Here is a 21,676-nt window from a genome sequence, read left to right as displayed (position 1 = left end):
AAGTGTTGCCCTGTAGATCGTATAAGTTTGAAAAATTTCATTTTACCGCCTTGAGTTACTGATAAAATTCTCTATTTACATAACCGGTTTCCGTCGACTGACCGTCTTCAGGTTCATAAATATATTCACAGAAGTATGTTAGGCGAAACATAAAATCATTAATATCAGATGATAAAACCATGAATTAGATAGCGTTATCGCCGATTGAAGTTATAACATGAATGAGCGCACTACCTAGCACAGTTTTTATATATTCACGACGTAATTTATATCAGATGTGATAACAGTGTTTAATTAGTTGTTTTATCATGTGACTTTAATAATATTATATTTCACCTAACATGATGCTGTGAATACTTCCATAAACATGATGATGGTCAATCAACAAAACTGGCTGTGTAAATAAAGAATTTTGTAAGCATCTCGATGTGGTAGCACGACATTTTTCAGATGGGTGAAATAAGTGCCTTAATTTCTGCTTGAATTATTCACTTCGGACCGCATCGAAATTTCGGGTTGTTAACCATTACAAAATTACTTAATACCTCATTATCATATCTGTAGACCAAACAGATAGGATTTTTCACCGTAAACTAGGATTTACAAACAGTAATTTGTTTATTCCGTTCACGACGTCCCAGGGCTTTATTCCAGAGTGTTACTGATTGCATTAAGCCAGCTGAAACTTTGAGAGATCGCTCTTACTGGTGTACATTAGTGTACCACAGTACCAGGTTCCCCCCGCAGGTCTGGGGGTTAGAATATGCCCGAGGTATTCCTGCCTGTCGTAAGAGGCGACTAAAAGGAGTCTCACACGTTTCGGCCTTTATGTGATGGTCCCCTGTTGGGATTGACCTCCATTTTTCCAAATTTTTCCGAAGAGCGAGCCAATTGAGGAAGGGCGCCTTACATGGTGCATTGCGTCCATCATGGGCTGAGACATTTCCCATCGTTCGTCGATGTGGATCTGCACTTCCGCTCGTTCTCCAGCTGTTGGGCGAGGTCACCCTCCTGGGTGCGTTTTCCTCTATCCGCTGTGCAGTATCGTTTTCTGCACTGACGAAGATTACGGACCTGTTTGCTTGGTTGCACCTGATATACAGGACGGTAGCCAGTCCATTGTGGTGGGGCTGTCATGTACCCTGTTGGCTGTAGCCCCTTGACCACACAGGGATCGCTCTGCTGATGCCTGCGCCGTTAACTCTCCCCATATGCCAAGGAGTAGATGCTCATCACCCTGGGGCATTGGGATTCCCAGCAATGGCCATCCTGCCAGATCGCCTTTGCTGCGGCTGGGTGGCACCTGTGGGAAGGGCCCCTGGTCAGAGTGGGTGGCATCAGGGTGGATGACATGTGATGAAGTGTACCACATCATCACTTGCTGGTAATCACACACCACCGGTCTCTAAGTGTTCCAAATCTCAGTACAACGCTAGGAAGTACGACCCTAAATCATTCCCCTCCCGGGCGACACCATGGAAGGAATGCCAAGCTAAGGATGGCAATGACCCTTATTCGCCCCACTACCTCTTATGTACAAGAGATGATGGGGACTCCTTTGTTTCAATGAAGCCTCAGTTTTTTGTTGAGAATTTAGAGGACAAGTTTGGGGAGGTGGAGAGCTTGTCCAAAATGTGGTCAGGGTCAGTCTTGATAAAGACAGCATCCTCTTCCCAGTCACAGGCATTACTCGCTTGTGACACGCTGGGGGATGTACCCCCTACCATCACGCTGCGTAAGAGCTTAAATATGGTCCGTGGTATTATATTCCACAGAGACTATCTTTTGTAGTCTGATGACGGCTGCGCGCCAACTTAGAGCGCCAAGGTGTTCATTTCGCCTGGCGCCTCCACACTCTGCCAGGCACTTTATTGTGAATAGCAGAGTAATCACGTAGATGTAGATGTAGGGGTCCGAGGGAAAATCAGGTTGCCACCAGTGACTTCATTTTGGCGTTTGAAGGTGACACATTGCCCGAAACGGTCAAGGTGATGGTCTACCACTCTGATGTCAAGCCAAATATCTCTCCCCTGAAGCAGTGCTTTAAGTGCTGGAAGTTTGGCCGTATGTCGTCCCGCTGTACTTCCAGCGTCACATGTCGAGATTGTGGATGTCCTTCGCATCCCAATACTCTATGTGCCCCGCCTCCCATCTGTGTCAACTGTAGAGAGTATCATTCCCCTTGCTCACCAGACTGCAGGATTTTACAGTAAGGAAGGAAAATCATGGAATATAAGACCCTGGACCGACTGACCTATACTGAGGCTAAGAGGAAATTTGAGCGCCTCCATACTGTGGCTATGACCTCCTCTTACGCCACCGCTACGAGTACAGTTGTAGCGCCATGAATTCCAGTCGTCTCTCAGAGCCGGAAGACTACACCTAACCCCTTGATGGTGGGGAGCACTTCCCTCCCTGTTGCTCCCACACCACCTACCTCAGGAACACTGCCCCCACAACCATCAGGGACACCAGTCTCCGCTTCTCAGTCTTCTTCGGCTCCTCTCGCTAGGAAGGAGTCCCTTGGCTCTCTCCCTTCCCGGGTTTCTGCTAGTTGAAAAGATGACACCCACCAGTGGCTGAAGTGTCCAAAAGCAGTTGGTCGTAGGGCTTCATGATCATCCTCAGTCCCTGAGACTGAATCAGTGAAGCCCTCACTGACCAGTGTGGCTGAGTGGTTGTAGGCACTTCAGTCTGGAACCGCGCGATCGCTACGGTCACAGGTTCGAATCCTGCCTTGGGCATGGATGTGTGTGATGTCCTTAGGCTAGCTAGGTGTAAATAGTTATAAGTTCTAGGGGACTGGTGGCCTCATATGTTAAGTCCCATAGTGGTTAGAGCCATTTTTCGTAGCCCTCCCAGCCAGAGAAACCCAAGGAGCAGCAAGAGAAAACCATAAAGAAGACCCCCAAGACCAAGGGTATTACTGTGGCACCCACACCACTGCTACCTACAAGCTCTACATCTGAGGATGGGGTGGAGATTCTGGCGTCCGTTGAGGACCTAGATCTCGCCAGACCCTCAGACACAATGGTGGCAGCATGTGACCCTGAGGCGTAAACTGCCTCACTGAATGTTCTGTTCCTTCCCAGTCTCACGATATCCTCCAGTGGAATTGCGACGGTTTTTTCCACCGCCTGGATGAGCTATGGTAACTGTTAAGCTTTACACCTGCTATCTGCATTGCCCTCCAGCAAACCTGGTTCCCAGCAATGCGGACCTCTGCCCTCCGCAGATATAAGGGTTATTAAAGGAACCATAGCGACTATAATCGGGTGTCAACTGGAGTTTGCGTTTATGCCCCAAACTCGGTCTGTAGTGAACATGTGCCCTTTCAAACCCCTCTTGAAGCTGTGGCTGTCAGAATAAGGATGACGCAGGAAATAAATGTCTGCATTGTGTATCTTCCTCGAGATGGTGCAGTACCCCTGAATGTATTAGCTGCACTGATTGATCAACTCCCTAAACCTTTCCTACTTCAGGAAGATTTTAATGCCCATAACTCTTTGTGGGGTGGTACCATGTTTACTGGCCGAGGCAGAGATGTCGAAACTTTACTGTCGGAATTTGACCTCTACCTCTTAAATATTGGGGCCGCCACACACTACAGTGTGGCTCATGGTAGTTACTTGGCCATTGATTTATCAATTTGCAGTCCAGGCCTTCTCTCATCTATCCACTGGAGAGCACATGACGACCTGTGTGGTAGTGACCAATTCCCCATCTTCCTGTCACTCCCCCGGCGTCATGCCCACGGACGCCTACACAGATGGGCTTTCAACAAGGCAGACTGGAAAGCCTTCACCTCTGTTGTCACCACGGAATCTCCCACACGTGGTGCCTTCGATGTTGTGGTTGAGCATGTAACGAAAACGATCGTTTCTGCGGCGGAAAATACGGTCCCTCGTTCTTTGGGGTGCCCCTGGCGAAAGTCGGTACCTTGGTGGTCGCTGGAAGTCGCTGAGGCAATTAAAGAGCGTCGGCGAGCTCTACAGCAACATAAGCGGCACCCTTCCCTAGAGCACCTAATAGCCTTTAAATGGCTCTGTGTCCGCGTTCGCCAGCTTATCAAAAGGCGGAAGCAGGAGTGTTGGGAGAGCTCTGTCTCGACCATTGGGTGCCATACGTCAACTTCCCAAGTCTGGATGAAGATCAGATGTGTTTTTGGGTACCAGACTCCAACAGGTGTCCCTGGCATTACCATCGATGGCGTGTTATCTACCGACGCAAACACGATTGCTGAGCACTTTGCTGAGCATTACGCTCGAGCCTCTGCATCAGAGAATTACCCCCCCCCCCCCCCCAACCTTTCGCGTTCTCAAATGGCGGATGGAAGGAAAAGTCCTCTCGTTCACTACATGTCACAGTGAACCCTATAACGCCCCATTTACAGAATGGGAGCTCCTCAGTGCCCTTGCACATTGCCCCGACACAGCTCCTGGGCCAGATCGGATCCACAGTCAGATTCTTAAACATCTTTCGTCTGACTACAAGCAACATCTCCTCGTCATCTTCAACCGGGTCTGGTGCGATGGCGTCTTTCCATCGCAATGGCGAGAGAGCACCATTATACCAGTGCTCAAACCTGGCAAAAACCCGCTTGATGTGGATAACTATTGGCCCATCAGCCTCACCAACATTCTTTGTAAGCTGCTAGAACGTATGATGTGCTGGCAGTTAGGTTGGGTCCTGGAGTCATGTGGCCTACTGGCTCCATGTCAGGGAGGTTTCCGCCAGGGTCGCACTACCACTGATAATCTTGTGTCCCTCGAGTCTGCCTTCCGAACAGCCTTTTCCAGACGCCACCTTGTTGCCGTCTTTTTTGATTTACGAAAAGCATATGACACCACCGGGCGACATCATACCCTTGCCACATTCTACGAGTGGGGTTGATGTCTTTAGGTTAGTTAGGTTTAAGTAGTTCTAAGTTCTAGGGGACTGATGACCATAGATGTTAAGTCCCATAGTGCTCAGAGCCATTTTTTCCTGTCGCTTCGTACTTTCAGTGTCCAAGTAGGTGCCTCCCATAGTCCCCCCCTCCCCCCCCCCCCACACACACACACATTTACAGGAGAATGAGGTCCCATAGGGCTCTGTATTGAGTGTATATTTTTAGTGGCCATTAACGGTTTAGCAGCAGCTGTAGGGCTGTTTGTCGCACCTCAGACGACTTCTGCATTCCATACTGCTCCACCAGTATTGGTGTTGTTGAGCGGCGCCTACAGGGAGCCATACACAACACGCAGTCATGGGCTCTAGCCCATGGTTTCCAGTTTTCGGCCGAAAAGTCGTGCGTTGTGCACTTCTGTCGGTGTCGTTCCGTTCATCTGGAACCAGAACTTTACCTTAATGACGATCCACTCACTGTAGTGGAGACATATCGATTCTTAGGACTGGTTTTCGACGTCCGATTGACTTGGCTTCCTCACCTTCGTCAGCTTAAGCGGAAGTGCTGGCAGCACCTCAATGCCCTCCACTGCCTGAGCAACACCAACTGGGGTGCAGATCACTCTACGCTGCTGCAGCTCTACAGAGCCCTTGTTCAATCCCGCCTTGACTATGGGAGTGTAGTTTTCGCCGGCGCCCTCAGGGTTGCGTTTACTCGAGCCAGTGCACCACTGTGGCGTTCGACTAGCGACGAGAGCTTTTAGGACGAGTCCGGTGACCAGCGTCCTGGTGGAGGCTGAGGTTCCTCCATTGAAGGTTAGGCGTGCACAACTGCTCGAAAGTTGCGTTGCACACGTTCGTAGTTCTCCTGCGAATCCGAATTACCGCCTCCTTTTCCCACCCATGGCGGTTCATCTCGCGCATCGGCGGCCTAGGTCAGGGCTTACAACTGCAGTTCGCCTCCGATCCCTTCTATCCGAACTGGAGCCCTTGCCTTTACACCTATACTTGAGGTCAATTCACGTACACCTCCTTGGTGTCCACCCAGGCCGTGGCTTCGCCTGGACCTTTCACATGGCCCAAGGACTCAGTTAACCCCGCGGCCCTCCGCTGCCACTTCCTGTCGATTCTTGACACGTACCGAGGCTATGAAGTGATTTACACCGACAGCTCGATGGCTGATGGTCACTTCAGCTTTGCGTATGTCCATGGAGGACTTATTAAACAGCATTCCTTGCCCGATGGCTTCAGTGTTTTCACTGCACAGCTGGTAGCTATATCTCGTGTTCTTGAGCACATCTGTTCATGCACTGGGGAGTCGTTTCTTCTGTGTACTGACTCCTTGAGTAGACTACAAGCTATCGACCAGTGCTACCCTCGTCATCCTTTGGCAGTGACCATCCAGGAGCCCATCTATGCCCTGGAACGGTCCAGTCGTTCAGTGGTGTGTGTCTGGACCCCAGGTCACGTCGGAATCCCAGGAACGAACTTGCCGACAGGCTGGCTAAACAGACTACGCGGAAACCGCTATGGAGATCGGCTTCTCTGAAGCTGACCTGCGTTCTGTCTTACGCCGCAGGGTTTTTCGGCTTTGGGAGACATAATGACATAACAGTACGCACAACAATCTGTGTGTCATTAAGGAGACTACGAATGTGTGGAAGTCTTCCATGCGGGTCTCTCGCAGGGAATCAGTTGTCCTCTGCCGGCTCCAGATTGGCCATAGGAGGCTAACGCATGGTTACCTCCTCCGTTGCGAGGACCCACCTCGGTGTCGCTGTGGCTCACAAATGACAGTCGCCATCTGTTACTGGACTGCCCACTTTTAGCCACTCTGCCATTAACACCACAACACAAACGGTTGTGTTTGGAGTGGTGCCCTGACCAGGAAGCTTGGAAATTTGGTGAATGGGATGGCAATGCGTTCAGGAATGGAAGTGCTTCTGTACTGTCATCGAGTATGTCATGGACCTCGGGAAAGGTCCCACTCTTCCAATGTTTTGGAGGGGCACAGCAGTGTTACCCCTGGCGTCTGATGTCCGGAGCCATCGCATACGACATCAGGTCACAGCTGGTAGTGACTGACGGCACAACGGTATGTCCGCTTGTGTTAAATCTTATGAAAAAGTATTCTTGCGTTATTTTCCAAGAGGACAATGTTCGACCCTCCACACATTTCATGTTTCTCTATGAACTGTCTGTGTGATGTTGAGATGCTGCTGTGGCCAGCAGTGTCCTCTGATTTGTCACCGATGAACTTGTGTGGAGCATACTCGGACATCTCTATCCCAGTGCTAGAATCTAGGATATCAAAGACCGGTTGCAGCAATTGTGGGGCACCTTGGGTCAGGAAAAGATACAATAGTTTTATGACACCCTCGCCAATTGAATCAGTGCATGTTTCAAGGCCAGACGGGTGCAACGTCATACTCATAAATGGATCCATACTGTCAATTTATTTTTAAATTTGATTCGATTTTGTAATCACTGAAGTAACATGCCACACCCTCTCAACCCGTAAATATTCATTTCGTTTTGTTCTTCTCTTCTGGGGATTTCACTTTTTTTTTTCAAGCAGTGTACGAGGGCAGTTCAATAAGTAATGCAACACATTTTTTTTCTGAAACAGGGGTTGTTTTATTCAGCATTGAAATACACCAGGTTATTCCCCAATCTTTTAGCTACACAACACTATTTTTCAACGTAATCTCCATTCAATGCTACGGCCTTACGCCACCTTGAAATGAGGGCCTGTATGCCTGCACGGTACCATTCCACTGGTCGATGTCGGAGCCAACGTCGTACAGCATCAATAACTTCTTCATCATCCGCGTAGTGCCTCCCACGGATTGCGTCCTTCATTGGGCCAAACATATGGAAATCCGACGGTGCGAGATCGGGGCTGTAGGGTGCACGAGGAAGAACAGTCCACTGAAGTTTTGTGAGCTCCTCTCGGGTGCGAAGACTTGTGTGAGGTCTTGCGTTGTCATGAAGAAGGAGAAGTTCGTTCAGATTTTTGTGCCTACGAACACGCTGAAGTCGTTTCTTCAATTTCTGAAGAGTAGCACAATACACTTCAGAGTTGATCGTTTGACCATAGGGAAGGACATCGAACAGAATAACCCCTTCAGCGTCCCAGAAGACTGTAACCATGACTTTACCGGCTGAGGGTATGGCTTTAAACTTTTTCTTGGTAGGGGAGTGGGTGTGGCGCCACTCCATTGATTGCCGTTTTGTTTCAGGTTCGAAGTGATGAAGCCATGTTTCATCGCCTGTAACAATCTTTGACAAGAAATTGTCACCCTCAGCCACATGACGAGCAAGCAATTCCGCACAGATGGTTCTCCATTGCTCTTTATGGTGTTCGGTTAGACAACGAGGGACCAAGCGGGAACAAACCTTTGAATATCCCAACTGGTGAATAATGGTGACAGCACTACCAACAGAGATGTCAAGTTGAGCACTGAGTTGTTTGATGGTGATCCGTCGATCATCTTGAACGAGTGTGTTCGCACGCTCCGCCATTGCAGGAGTCACAGCTGTGCACGGCCGGCCCGCACGCGGGAGATCAGACAGTCTTGCTTGACCTTGCGGCGATGATGACACACGCTTTGCCCAACGACTCACCGTGCTTTTGTCCACTGCCAGATCACCGTAGACATTCTGCAAGCGCCTATGAATATCTGAGATGCCCTGGTTCTCCGCCAAAAGAAACTCGATCACTGCCCGTTGTTTGCAACGCACATCCGTTACAGACGCCATTTTAACAGCTCCGTACAGCGCTGCCACCTGTCGGAAGTCAATGAAAGTATACGAGACGAAGCGGGAATGTTTGAAAATATTCCACAAGAAATTTCCGGTTTTTTCAACCGAAATTGGCCGAGAAAAAAAATGTGTTGCATTACTTATTGAACTGCCCTCGTAGTTAGAATAGAAAAACGTGTGTCCTTGAATCAAGTTGGATGGACGTCAGTCATTTGAGACGGTACTCACCGCTGGTGATGTCGAAGTGCAGGGGGTAGTCGCAGCGCGTGTCGGAGTCAGTGGCGAGCACGCGGTACACGACGGAGCCGACGGGTGCGTCGCTGGGCACCAGCAGGGCGCGCATCTGCGTCGAGAGGTCGATCAGCGGCAGGTTGCCCTGGGAGGGCGGGGCCAGCAGCAGCGCCACCAGCAGACACACAGGCAGCCGCGGCGCCCGTCTGCAACACGCCGAGCACAGCGTTCTGGTCTACGCTGCCATAGGGACAACTCTAAACATGTTGTTGCAAATTAAAACTGTGATCCGCTCGAACCATCCAGTTGTTGGTTACCTGTCGGTTCGATTAAATCCTCTGGGACCTGCTTAGATCGGAGGGAAAACAGTGTACGCACATGACCTAGAGATCCTCCTCGTGACTTCTGGCTCACACTTCTTGCTGCTAGTCAATACACGCTGTCATATAGCAATGGCCAGTCGTAGAAACTACACCGTTCTTGCTGCGGCAGTAGACAACAAGCAGTTTCCTTTGTACGAGTCGAGGAGTACAGAGATCAGCTTAAATCAGTGATAGCGCTTACAGCAAAAAGGTGGCGTATCATTCAGTTTCAACTCATGTTTCCTACCAGATGAAGTTCTCGGAGTTACTAATTGTATTAATGCTGCTCTTTGTCATACTGAAACTGAAAGATTTGTAATGCTTTTTGTACGTTGGTTGGTTGATTGGGTGTTAATGGACTAAATGCCAAGGTCATCACCTCCTCGGTCTAGGTTAGTTCAACCTGAATTAGTGGCATCCGCGAAGGACATGTTGTGACGATGAAAGTATGTAGGAGGGTGAGACCGCGGCATTGAACGCAGTACTGATGTCAGAGCTGAGAAAGAATTTACGGAGTAGTGTATGGATTGGGCTGGTATTTATGTCAGAGCAGACGTGGGGTCTCCCAGGGTTCATCCAATGGTGAGTAAAGCCAAACCTCACATCTGATCCCTGCTAGCCCGATGAAAAGCGACGACAGATTCAGAACAGTAAAATTGAAAAGGCTAAAAATGTAATGGGCGTCAGTTGGATGGTCAGTAATAAAACAAGAGGAGAGAAATAGGTAAGACAGCAATTGGGCGTCATCTGGGCTCTGCATGTGATGGGAAATGTCCCTCCCAAAACCTTCCTACCCATGCAACAGTGTGGGCTAGGCGTTAAAGAGCACCCACTGTTTAAGACAGTGCTACCTAGAAAATGGAAAATATCGTGCAGCAGAGAAGGCGACAAACTGCGTCTAAAACAATTAAAACAGAGTACGAGGGCGATGAAAGAGTAAACTGGTCAAGGAGGTAGGGTCGGGGGTCCCCAGACCCAGCATGCAACAGGAGACGCCCCAATCCGAGCCATCCCGACCCTGTGGCAAAGGTAGCTTGTAACATTACATCTCAAAATAAAAACCACTTTCACAGCGGAAACGGAGAAGCAGCCCAACCGTCTGTGTGCCGTCTGTCAGTATCTGAGGCAAAGAATTCAAAAGGTCATGCTTAGCTTGGACGGCCAGAAGAATATAGCATTCAATCAGGATATGAGCTACAGTCTGCAAAGCTCCAGAACTACGTACAATGTGGGGGTGGCTTGTTACAGAAATTAAAACTATTAGTTATTCTGGTATGATCAGAGCAGAAGCGAATAGGGCAGTGGATTCATTTTCGAGGAATGGAAGGAAGAGCGCCATACAACTGTAGTCTTATTGATGGTGCGGAGTTTATTAGAGGGGGCAGTACTGAACAAGGTATTACTCCATCTCTGAGTGACCAGACATCTTATTTGCACTCGCAAATCCGCACCTGGGACCAGCAAAACGAATGGGGTCCAAGTAATCGCTCCTGTAGCCAAACGGTCAGCCAGTTCATTCCCCGGGATACCCACACGACTTGGGACTCAGAGAAAGACAACTGAGCAGTCAATGTGTCTAAGTACAGCGAGAAAGCCGTAAATACCACAGACCAGAGGGTGATAATAGTAACATCAGTTAATGGCCTGAAGACTGCTCATTGAATCACTACATATTTTTAAAATGTGGTCAAGGGAGGCTCTCTCAATTAAGTGTAGGGTTCTGTTAACGGCTATCAACTTCACTATAAAAAACACCACACGTCCCTGACAACGAACAGTGTTCCTGACCAGTAGGGGATGTAAAAGAATGTCCCGCCTTATCCATGGTTATAGAGCTGCCAGTGTAAAAAATGACACCATCCCGAAACTCATGAAGAACTGAACATAACAAATGCCGAAAGCTCATGGGGCCGACTGAGACTTTAGGAACTTGGAATAAATCGGTCTTAGTTCGTGGCTTGCACGCCAATTGAGAGAGGGTGCACCAGAAAATACGGGGATCACATTCTAGGGAAGGGAGGCAGACATCCTTGCAGACAGCTGTGATGTGCATTCGAACTGATAATCCCAATTGAGGATGGGTGTCAGGATATTAATTCCACTTGTATGCAAAAAGAATGAGGTACATCGGATGACCAGGGAATTTTCGAATGCTGATTGCACTGGAGACCAAGAGCTGTTATCGTTGGAACTGAAGAGGTAAGATCCTCATTACAGCTGGGAGACTGTCTATGGGGCTAGTATGGAATGTTCCAGTGGCCAGACAAATTTCACAATGATGGACTCAGTTTAACAATTTGAAATTTAAAGATGTGCCAAGCGATACCCTGGCAGCCACAGACCAGTTTGGATGAGGCCAAGGCCCTGTAAATACGGAGAAGAGTGGCATGAACCACACCCCAAGAAGTGTGGGCAAGGAAGTAGAGAGCGGTAAGCTTCCACATGCAACCAGTCTTTAGTTGACTGATATGGGGCAACCAAGTCAGCTTTTTATCAAAAAGAAGACCAGAAAAATGGCTCAGTGCACCAACTTGCAAGTGCTGGGTACCCAAGTAGAGTTGTGGGTGAGGACTGACTATGGCACAATGACAGAAATGTATGATCCACATTTTTGCAGGGGAGGGTTGGAAACCATGGGGAAGGATTCACACGGAAGCCCCCAGATGGCGCCTTGGGGCCGGCGCTCAGTGATGGCTACTAAAAGGGAGCTGTACCAAATGCAAAAAGTTATAGACCTACAGCACAGGGGTGACCAATGGTCTGACAGAGGTCACTAGCCCACTGGTGGTGAAGAGGAAGAGTGTGACACTCAGTACAGAGCCCTGTAGGATGCCACTCTCTTGGACGCATGGAGAGCTGACTGAAGTACCAACTCGAACCCAGAACAACCAGTGGGATAAAAACTGACTAACAAAAATCTATAAGGAGCTTCGAAAACCCCAGTCGTGGAGGGTAAGTAAAATGTGATAGTGCCAAGTGGTGTCGTGTACCTTACATATGTCAAAAGAGACTGCAGAGAGGTTTTATCGTTTAGGAAAAGCCTGTCAGACTGCTGTTTCTAACCGAACCAGATGGTTGGTTGTGGATCATCCCTCCCAGAAATCACACTGCTTAGTGGACAAAAGGCTTGGAGACTTGAGAACCCAGTGTTAACTAAGGGCAACCATCCTTTCACGCAATTTGTACAGCACATTGGTGAGGCTAAATGCTCTAGAGATGTTGGGTTTTTATTTTGGTTAAGGATTGGATCGACGATACTATCCTATCACCGTGAAGGAAAGAAAGCTTTGAACCACATACGGATGAAGACCGTGAGTAGATGTTGCCTTTGAGTAATATTCAGCTGTTGAATCACTTGATTATGAATCTAATCAGGGCTTGGGGTCGCATCATGAGAGGTGGCAAGAGCCTGAAGCAGTTCCCAGTCACTGAAAGGTTAATTATATGATCCAGCTTGGCGGGGGTGAAAGATAGCTGGATAAGAAGAGGACATCGAGGCTGTCACACTGTGTGTCACAAGGTGTTCTGCAAGGACCGACATATTGGTACAAAGACTACCTTGAAGGACATAAACCGAAACAGCCGCTGGGTGTTGGCAGTCCAGAGGCCTGCGGAGATAGGCACACAACTGGGATGAAGAGGCAGGAAAAAGACATAGTGCTCTAGGCACTCCTTCTTACTTATTTAATTAGATAGCGATAGTAACACGAAGTCTTTTAAAAGTGGTAAGTTTGGTTTGTGAAGGATATGGGTTGAAATGTTTCAGGGCTCTTCAGCGATCCTGAACAGCTATTTGCAATGTCTTTGGTTCACTACGAGGCTGGCAGCAGTTGAAATGGACTGTAGAAAGGGGAATAGCAGTTCGGGCAGTGTAGGTGATTGCATCAGAGATATCCTGCACAACCTCGTCGATGCAGTCCGACAGAGAGAGGAGGCGAAGGCAGCAGAGAGGCGTACAACTGCCAGATGGATCTGAAAAACACCCAGATTGGTACTTGGTCCACTACAAGGGAGTACCATCTTACTGTGCTCCAAGCACATCGTAGTCACTTCAACTCTGTTCCTGCCATCTGAGAACTAGCAATGGACGTTCTGAAACATTCTATGTCATCTCCCACCATTCGGCAGAGACTGGGAACTGTCGGACTAGGGAATTACTATCACTTGCATAGGCTGTCATTAACAGCACAACACACATTGCTACATTTGGAGTGGTGAATGGTGCTGTGGCAGAGAAACACGAAGTGGTGATGAATGGCGTCACATTGTGTTCAGTGATGAATCACAACCCTGCCATACCCCAGATGACCATCGTTGGTGAGTATAGCGGTGGCTGAGGCAGAGGTTCCATTCTTCAAATGTTCTGGAGAGGCACTGGCGTCATGGTGTGGGGAGACACTGGGTATGACTTCAAGTCATGGTGGTATGATTGAGGGGAATCTGATGGCACAACGGTGAGCCACAGTCATCCTGAATCCACATGTGTTACCTCTCATGAGACAATATAGTGGTGCCACTTTTCAACACGACAATGCTCATTCACATGTGGCATGTATCCCTATGACCGATCTGCATGACGATCAGGTACTCCCATGGCCAGCAAGGTCCACAGATCTCTACCCGACAAAATGAGTGGGGCCATCTCAGACGTCAACTCCTTCACAGTGTCAGTATCCAAGACATCAAGGACCAGTTACAACAGTTGTGTACCATCTTGATTCAGGAGAGGACAGAACGGCTTTATGACAACTTTCTTAACAAAATTAGCGCATGCATCCAGGACAGATGGGATACAACGTCATCCTGATAAGTAGGTATTTACTCCCAATTTCCCTGCAAGTCTGACTCGATTTTGTTATCACTGAGGTAACATCATATATCCTCTCCATCTGGGAAGTTTCATTTCGTTTCGTCCTTCCCTTCTGGGTGCTTCCTTTTTTCGTTAGGCAGTGTATAAATTTTACTGGTATGAAATAATGATGGATTCTTGACTGATGACAGGGATGCGAGTTGTTTCTTTTATATTTACGTTACTTTTTGGTGTTGGTAGGGGCTCGGGTAATATTAAGTAGGGGTAGCACAAGGTTGTAGGATTGGACAGGATATTACAGGAAAGCTATTGGTCGTAATGGGAAAGAACTGATAAATGAGTGCTGGAAGGCTGGAGGAAAAGATGGATCGGGGTCTTCATTTTGAATGGAAAAAGTGGCATGTGCTATGGTTGATTGGAGGGATTAATTTCGCGGATAAATTCAAGAGATGGGAGGGCGAGACGATTTGAATTGTTCTGAGAACAGATATGGAGTATCTGAGAGAAGGAAGAAGGTGGGACAAGTTGACAGACCAACAACAGCAGACCTTCGTTATCAAATGTGAGAGATACATAGTACAGAACTGGAATCTGTGGGAAATGTAGGACAACTGCAATTGTTACACGCCTTTAATGAGGCATAAGAAATTTAAGAGGTGGTACATGATACGGGTGTGGAAGGTGGTTGTATATGGAAAGTGGAGCAATGTGTATGTAGTTCTAGGATTTTCTGAAACTCCGATTCAGTAAAATTGCTTGAAAAGGAGAACCATAATTTAGGTATGAGAATAATTTGTACAGTATATATCCATTTCTACTTAATGACCAACAAACCAACTATTGCGGATGATTTTTATAGGTTGTGCTAATGTTCTATGGAACATATACGAGGTTTTGCTGAAAAGGAATGCCTCCGAATTTTTCATGTAGAAACTCTGAATGATTTTGGAATAACACAAACGTTATTAACATTCTACATGTTTATTCTTCATGTTTACAAATATATTTCGCAACATAGTCACCCTGGCGACGAACACATTTCTCCCAGCGAGAGACCAGTTTGTGGATACCGTCACTGTAGAATGTTCGATGGAGCCACAACCTCACCCCTGCTTGAGCTGCTTCATCGCTGTCAGAGTGAAGTCCTCGAAGGCGTTCTTTAAGTTTTGGAAACAGATGAGAATTGGATGGGCCGAAGACGGGACTGTATAGAGGATGATGAATGACAGTGAACCCAAGGCGTCGGCTTGTTGCAGATGTCGCAGCGATCGTGTATGGTCTGGCAGAGTCGTGCGGAAGGAGAGGGTGCTTCATGTGTGGACGAAAACCTCGAAAATCGAAGGTCGATGACAGCACGCTGTTTCTCAAGCACCGACATTGTTGCGTTGCACGCCGCCATGTTACACGCTACAATTCGCAACCCTCTAGCGGCAAACGCTGCAAATACATAAACATGAAGAGTAAAGATGTAGAATGTTAGTAACCTTTGTTTCATTTAAAGAGCTTTAAGAATATTCACATAAAAAAATTCGGAGGTATTACTTTTCAGCACGCCCTCGTAAAATGGTCCAACTTTCTAGCTCACAGACATTACACATTTCACAAGGATGGTGCCCCTTCCGATCATTAGGACTCGGTTTTGAGTCGAGTTCGTTCATTCTGCATCTGATCTTCCACTGTTTCCGTGAATTGTTTTAGACGTTATTAGACAGTGAGTTGTTGACTTAGAGCATAGATATACTTACATCTTGTTTATTAAGATGAAACTGTGGAAGACAGAATATATCTTGGCAGTGCATACGTTACCGGTTAGCATTTTATGTTGTCTGTACAAAATTTAGAAGTAATTCCCACATTCACTTGGATTACAGTGTCAGATTAATTAAACTTCTATAGGACTTGCTCTACCGAGCGCAACTTCGTCCTCTGCCTAAAGCTTGGTTGGACTGTTACCATGGAAGCACATGGATTCAGCACGTAATTCGCTCAGTCGCCAATCTGGGCTTCAGAAGCTAGAGCGTGTAACGTCCGAACACAAATACATCATTGCAACTGCTAAGATCTTTTCAGCTTTTTGGAAACATGTAGTTTAATTGTAGAGTAATAGTTTGATTTGGTACAACCAACGGTGGGAATTATTTCCCGCCAAAAAGGCCACTAAATGGCGTACGGATTCAAAAAAGAAAAGGGTAAAGATAAAAGATAACAGAAAACTAAGCTACTAGGTTGTAATAAATGGTATTTATATGAAAGACGGCTGTAACAGGCCCCTTTCAATGTGTGGGTCTATCATTTACGTCAACTCTGCCAGTATCCGGGATATAAGGGACAATTTACAACAGTCTGGGACTTTTGCTTACCTCAAGAATGGATACAATGGCTTTACGGGACCCCTCTCAACTGAATCACTGCATGGATCCAGGCCTGACGGGGCGCATCGTCATAGTGATAAGTAGGCTAAAACTGCCAAGCTTTTAATAAATTTGACTCTATTTTGTAATCACTTCAATAACATCAAACAATCTCTCAAACTATCAAGTTTCATTTCGTTTCCTCCTACACTACTCGATGCTCTCCTCTTTTTGCCAGGCTGTGTACTGTAGTTAGCATAGTTCGCCACATCTGCTAGACAGTTAGTAAAACATATGATGGCAGATAAGTAAATCATATACTAATTATTATTAGGAACTAAAGTAGGACAAGGCTACGGTTGGAGAAGAAAGAGCAGATTAAGAGCATCTTGTTGTATCCCACTTTGCTACTGGATATCGCAAGTTAGAGAAATGTGTAACGCTAGCCTGATGTCGTTGTTACTTGAACAGCAGATTGAGTTACAACATGCATTAGTAACGTATGCATGGTAGAGTTGAGCGGCACTGCTCCTCCGCTATCAAACGTCAAGTTCATGTTTGCTGATTACACTTGCTTTACCGAAATGTTATTGTTGCCATTTTAAGGGGTGGTCTGGGATGAAGTATACATAGAAAGAGACGCTAATGTCAAATTAATTCATTCCATAGTAAATTTGCGTCAATATTTGGAAGTTGCTTTCGTAAAAAATTATACAGAAGATCTGTTAAAGAAACACGCAATCCATGCATAACCAAGGGGATTAAAATTTCATATAAGAGGAAAACGGAAGTTTATATAAAGACCAGAATAAATCAAGAACCGACATTACTTACATACTACAAAAATACTGCAATATTTTAAGAAAAACCATTAAAATGTACAGAATAATGCACTTCCTAACAGAAATAAATAATGCAGGTAATAAGATTAAAACTATATGGGATATTATCGAATGGGAGACAGAGCAGCCAGTCAAAAACCACTTTCTAAATGCAGCAACAAAAATAGGATTACGTGGTTGAGTTGAAGAAGAAAGAGAATATTTTAGAAATGCCACGGCACACAATTTAAAGCAATTAGAAGTATCACCAATATCCATACATATTATAAAAGTGGATGGATGCGCGTGTGTGTGTATGTATGTTCCACATCTCCTAAACCACTGGACCCATTTCAACCAAACTTGGTACACATACACCTTACTGTTAGGCAACACTGTCCGTGGAAGTAAGAACTGCCTACCTACCAAAGGAATGGGACGGGGTTGGAAAAGGAGCCTAGCCCGTGATACGTCAGTTCCAAGGCTTGATTCATCCAACATTTCTAAATGAGTGCACTTAGTGACTTGCAACTAACTATACAGCTAATTTCAAAACTTTACGAAATATGTTTTCGCTGACAACCCCTACAAAATGATGAAAGGAAAAATGTTTATCGCTTGCTACTTTTCCGCTGTTCACGAAGTAAAATTATCGCATCAGGCACGGAGTCATAATTTATTTCTTCTTTACTACTGACGGTATACGCAACACATTTTACAGACAGTAGGCATATATACCACTGAATGTAAGTGCAAAATTATATCATTGTACAACGTATAGTTCCGGAGCTTGATGTCATAAACAACGAGATGCGTGAAAAACTTCCGCATCATGCATGACGTTTAAATTTGTTACTTCTTTGCTACTGACATTATTAGCAACAAACTTCGCAGGCTGTATCCACGCAGGCCGTTAAATGTACCTACAATATTAAATCATTGTACAGCATACAGTTCGGGAGATATGATCTCATAAACGTTAAGCACCAGACCAGACACTGTGTTGTGTGGGCATGGACACAGCTATAAATAAATACCAAGACAACGCCGTGTTTCTGCGCTGGTAGGATTGTAAAAGTACGTAAAAACAAAAGCCCATGTTGAGTTGGTAGAATTTCAAACAGAATTCTGAGAAGCAGTTCCAACTTAATCAGTAATGTCCTTAGTGATGTATACAATGCATCACTGACACAAGGAATGTTTCCAGACAGATTAAAATATACAATTGTTAAATCTCTTTATAAGAAAGGTGACAAAGCAGGCTTAAACAATTATCGTCCAGTTTCCTTACTGACATCTTTTGCAAAATATTCTAGAAGGTAACGTACTTAAGAGTAGTCTCATACTTAAGGGGAAACAATTTATTTAGCATATCACACTTTGGATTCCCAGGGGTTGCTCGACTGAGAATGATATTTACACATTCTCTCATCTAATAGTACAAGCCTTAAGGAATAAAATATTGTCAGTTGGTATTTCTCGTGATCTTTCTAAGGTGTTTGAGTGTGTAGACTCTTAGAAAAACCCGTTTTATGGAACTGATGGCTTTACACACAGCCAGTTTGAATCATACTTAATAAACAGAATGCAAAACACTATGCTCAAGAATTTTAATGACTGAGGAGAAATCACAAAGGGAGTCCCACAGGGTTCAATTTTGGATCCACTTCTATTCCTTATATATGTGAATGACATACCACCTAATATTCAACAAACAGAGTTGCTATTTTTGGAGGCGATGCTAGTGTTATAATAAATTCAATCAGAGAGAAAGCAACGTAAGAGATGGTAAATGATATTTTCCAAAGAATTATTAAGTGCTTCTCTGAAAATGAAGTCTACCTATATTTTGAAAAAAAAAGCCACTATATTCATTTCTGTACAACAAATATAATCAGATGCAGCAGATGTGCAGGAGTCAATAAAGAGGGTATAATGTTCTACATGGATGAAAACTAAACTGGAAGAAGCATATTACTGAGCTTCTCAAACAATTAAGTTCAGCCATTTTTGTTCTTGGTTTGATTGCTAGTCTTGCAAACAAACGAATTAACCTTCAGATATATTTTGCATATTTACACTCAGTAATGTCCAATGGAATAATTTTCTGGGTAACTCGTCACTGAGAAACAAAGTATTCATCTACATCTACATTTATACTCCGCAAGCCACCCAACGGTGTGTGGCGGAGGGCACTTTACGTGCCACTATCATTACCTCCCTTTCCTGTTCCAGTCGCGTATGGTTCGCGGGAAGAACGAGTGCCGGAAAGCCTCCGTGCGCGCTCGAATCTCTCTAATTTTACATTAGTGATCACCTCGGAAGGTATAAGTAGGTGGAAGCAATATATTCGATACCTCATCGAGAAACGCACCCTCTCGAAACCTGGACAGCAAGCTACACCGCGGTGCAGAGCGCCTCTCTTGCAGAGTCTGCCACTTGAATTTGCTAAACATCTCGCTCTTCTTTGGATCTTCTCTATCTCTTCTGTCAACCCGACCTGGTACGGATCCCACACTGATGAGCAATACTCAAGTATAGGTCGAACGAGTGTTTTGCAAGCCACCTCCTTTGTTGATGGACTACATTTTCTAAGGACTCTCGCAATGTATCTCAACCTGGCACCCGCCTTACCAACAATTAATTTTATATGATCATTCCACTTCAAATCGTTCCGCACGCATACTCCCAGATATTTTACAGAAGTAACTGCTATCAGTGTTTGTTCCGCTATCATATAATCATACAATAAAGGATCCTTCTTTCTATATATTTGCAATACATTACATTTGTCGGTCAGTTACCACTCCCTGCACCAAGCGCCTATCCGCTGCAGATCTTCCTGCATTTCGCTGCAATTTTCCAATGCTGCAACTTCTCTGTATATTACAGCATCATCCACGAAAAGCCGCATGGAACTTCCGACACTATCTACTAGGTCATTTATATATATTGTGAAAAGCAATGGTCCCATAACACTCCCCTGTGGCACTCCAGAGGTTACTTTAACGTCTGTAGACGTCTTTCCATTGAGAACAACATGCTGTGTTCTGTTTGCTAAAAACTCTTCAATCCAGCCAAACAGCCGGTCTGATATTCCGTAGGCTCTTACTTTGTTTATCAGGCGACAGTGCGGAACTGTATCGAACGCCTTCCGGAAGTCAAGGAAAATGGCATCTACCTGGGAGCCTGTATCTAATATTGATTACGGAAAAGCGAGCAATAAGAATAATATGTGGTTTTCAGCCACGGACGTCAGGTAGGCATTTTCTATGGAGGACATGTAGGTACCTCTTCGAAGAACTAGGCATTTCAACTGGGGCGTCATAATACATATATTCGCTAATGAACTTCGTTATAAATAATCGATGAAATATGAGAAGAACAGTCATATCCATATCTACAACTGTAGACGAAAAAATGACGTTTATTATCCATTAACTGGTTCCTCCACATCATTTCTACAATAGATCTGTTCAACTCACCTATGTAACATGTAACTAATAAACTAAGTAACTATCATGTTGTCGTTCATTACACTTACTAAACGACGTTTTAGTGGTTGTCAGAGATAACTACCTTGTGTCTGAATGTCTCTTAGTGGCTCAGAAAGGATTTAAAAATGCAGCAAATTTTTTTTGATCATTTTTCCAAAAACAAAAAATGTCTCACAGATAGCAAAACAAGTCTTAAATCTAACACCGAATCATTTCTCCTGAACAACTACTTCTAATCCAATGACGAATTTCTACTTAAAAACTGTTAGCTAGGGAAAGCAAGGAAGAAAAAAAAACAAAAAAAAACTGTTATGAAGTATATTTGCGTGATTAGGCGTAAAATAATAACGTATTCATTAATGTTAAAACTAATCATGTATACTTATCCTGCAAACTGATTCCTCCACATCATTTCTACAAAAGAACTGTTCAAGTCATATATGTAACATTTAACTAATAAACTGAGTAAGTATCATGTTTACGTTCATCACCTGACCCTATCACACTTACTAAACGATGTTTTAGTGGTCATCAGAGATAACTCCCTTGTGTCTGAATATCGCATGTATTAGGGGGTATTCGGTAGACAATTGACATCTTCGGTAAAGTGTGTTTGTTGCTACATTTGGAGACTACTGCCACTGAAACACAAGTTTCTATATTTAAGTCTCCATCTGGTGTACATTTTAAACGTATCTCAAATGAACACAGACATTACACTCATGGCCGCATGGAATTACGTCGTAAGTCACGTTTAAAATATCTCTGCGGTGCATCAACGTTAGTTACCGGTCAGCAAACCGTCGTCAGCCATCCGAGCTTCAGACCGCTGCTAAGCCCTTGTATTGCAATGGAAGGCACCCTGGAGAGGCAAAGGCATTAATAGAAATACGGATTTGCACATGGGCGCCCTTTAGACATTAGTTTTCTAGGCAACTGCTGGTGAGTAACG

The 21,676-nt window shown here is 45.3% G+C and overlaps 1 protein-coding gene across 1 annotated transcript in view; it reads right to left on the bottom strand.

The window, feature by feature from the left end:
* The window catches only part of LOC126238244 (cadherin-86C-like), a 333,139-nt gene that overhangs the window by 264,760 nt on the left and 46,703 nt on the right, over positions 1-21,676 (bottom strand). Inside the window, exon 2 of the mRNA XM_049947781.1 lies at positions 8,881-9,089. Coding sequence (XP_049803738.1) covers positions 8,881-9,089 — 209 coding nt within the window. The remainder of the gene's footprint in view (positions 1-8,880; positions 9,090-21,676) is intronic.

This window comes from Schistocerca nitens, chromosome 1 (assembly GCF_023898315.1).
Source record: "Schistocerca nitens isolate TAMUIC-IGC-003100 chromosome 1, iqSchNite1.1, whole genome shotgun sequence".
NCBI lineage: Eukaryota > Metazoa > Arthropoda > Insecta > Orthoptera > Acrididae > Schistocerca > Schistocerca nitens.
Note: the sequence above shows the minus strand (reverse complement) of the source record. Positions and strands in the feature narration are given on the sequence as shown.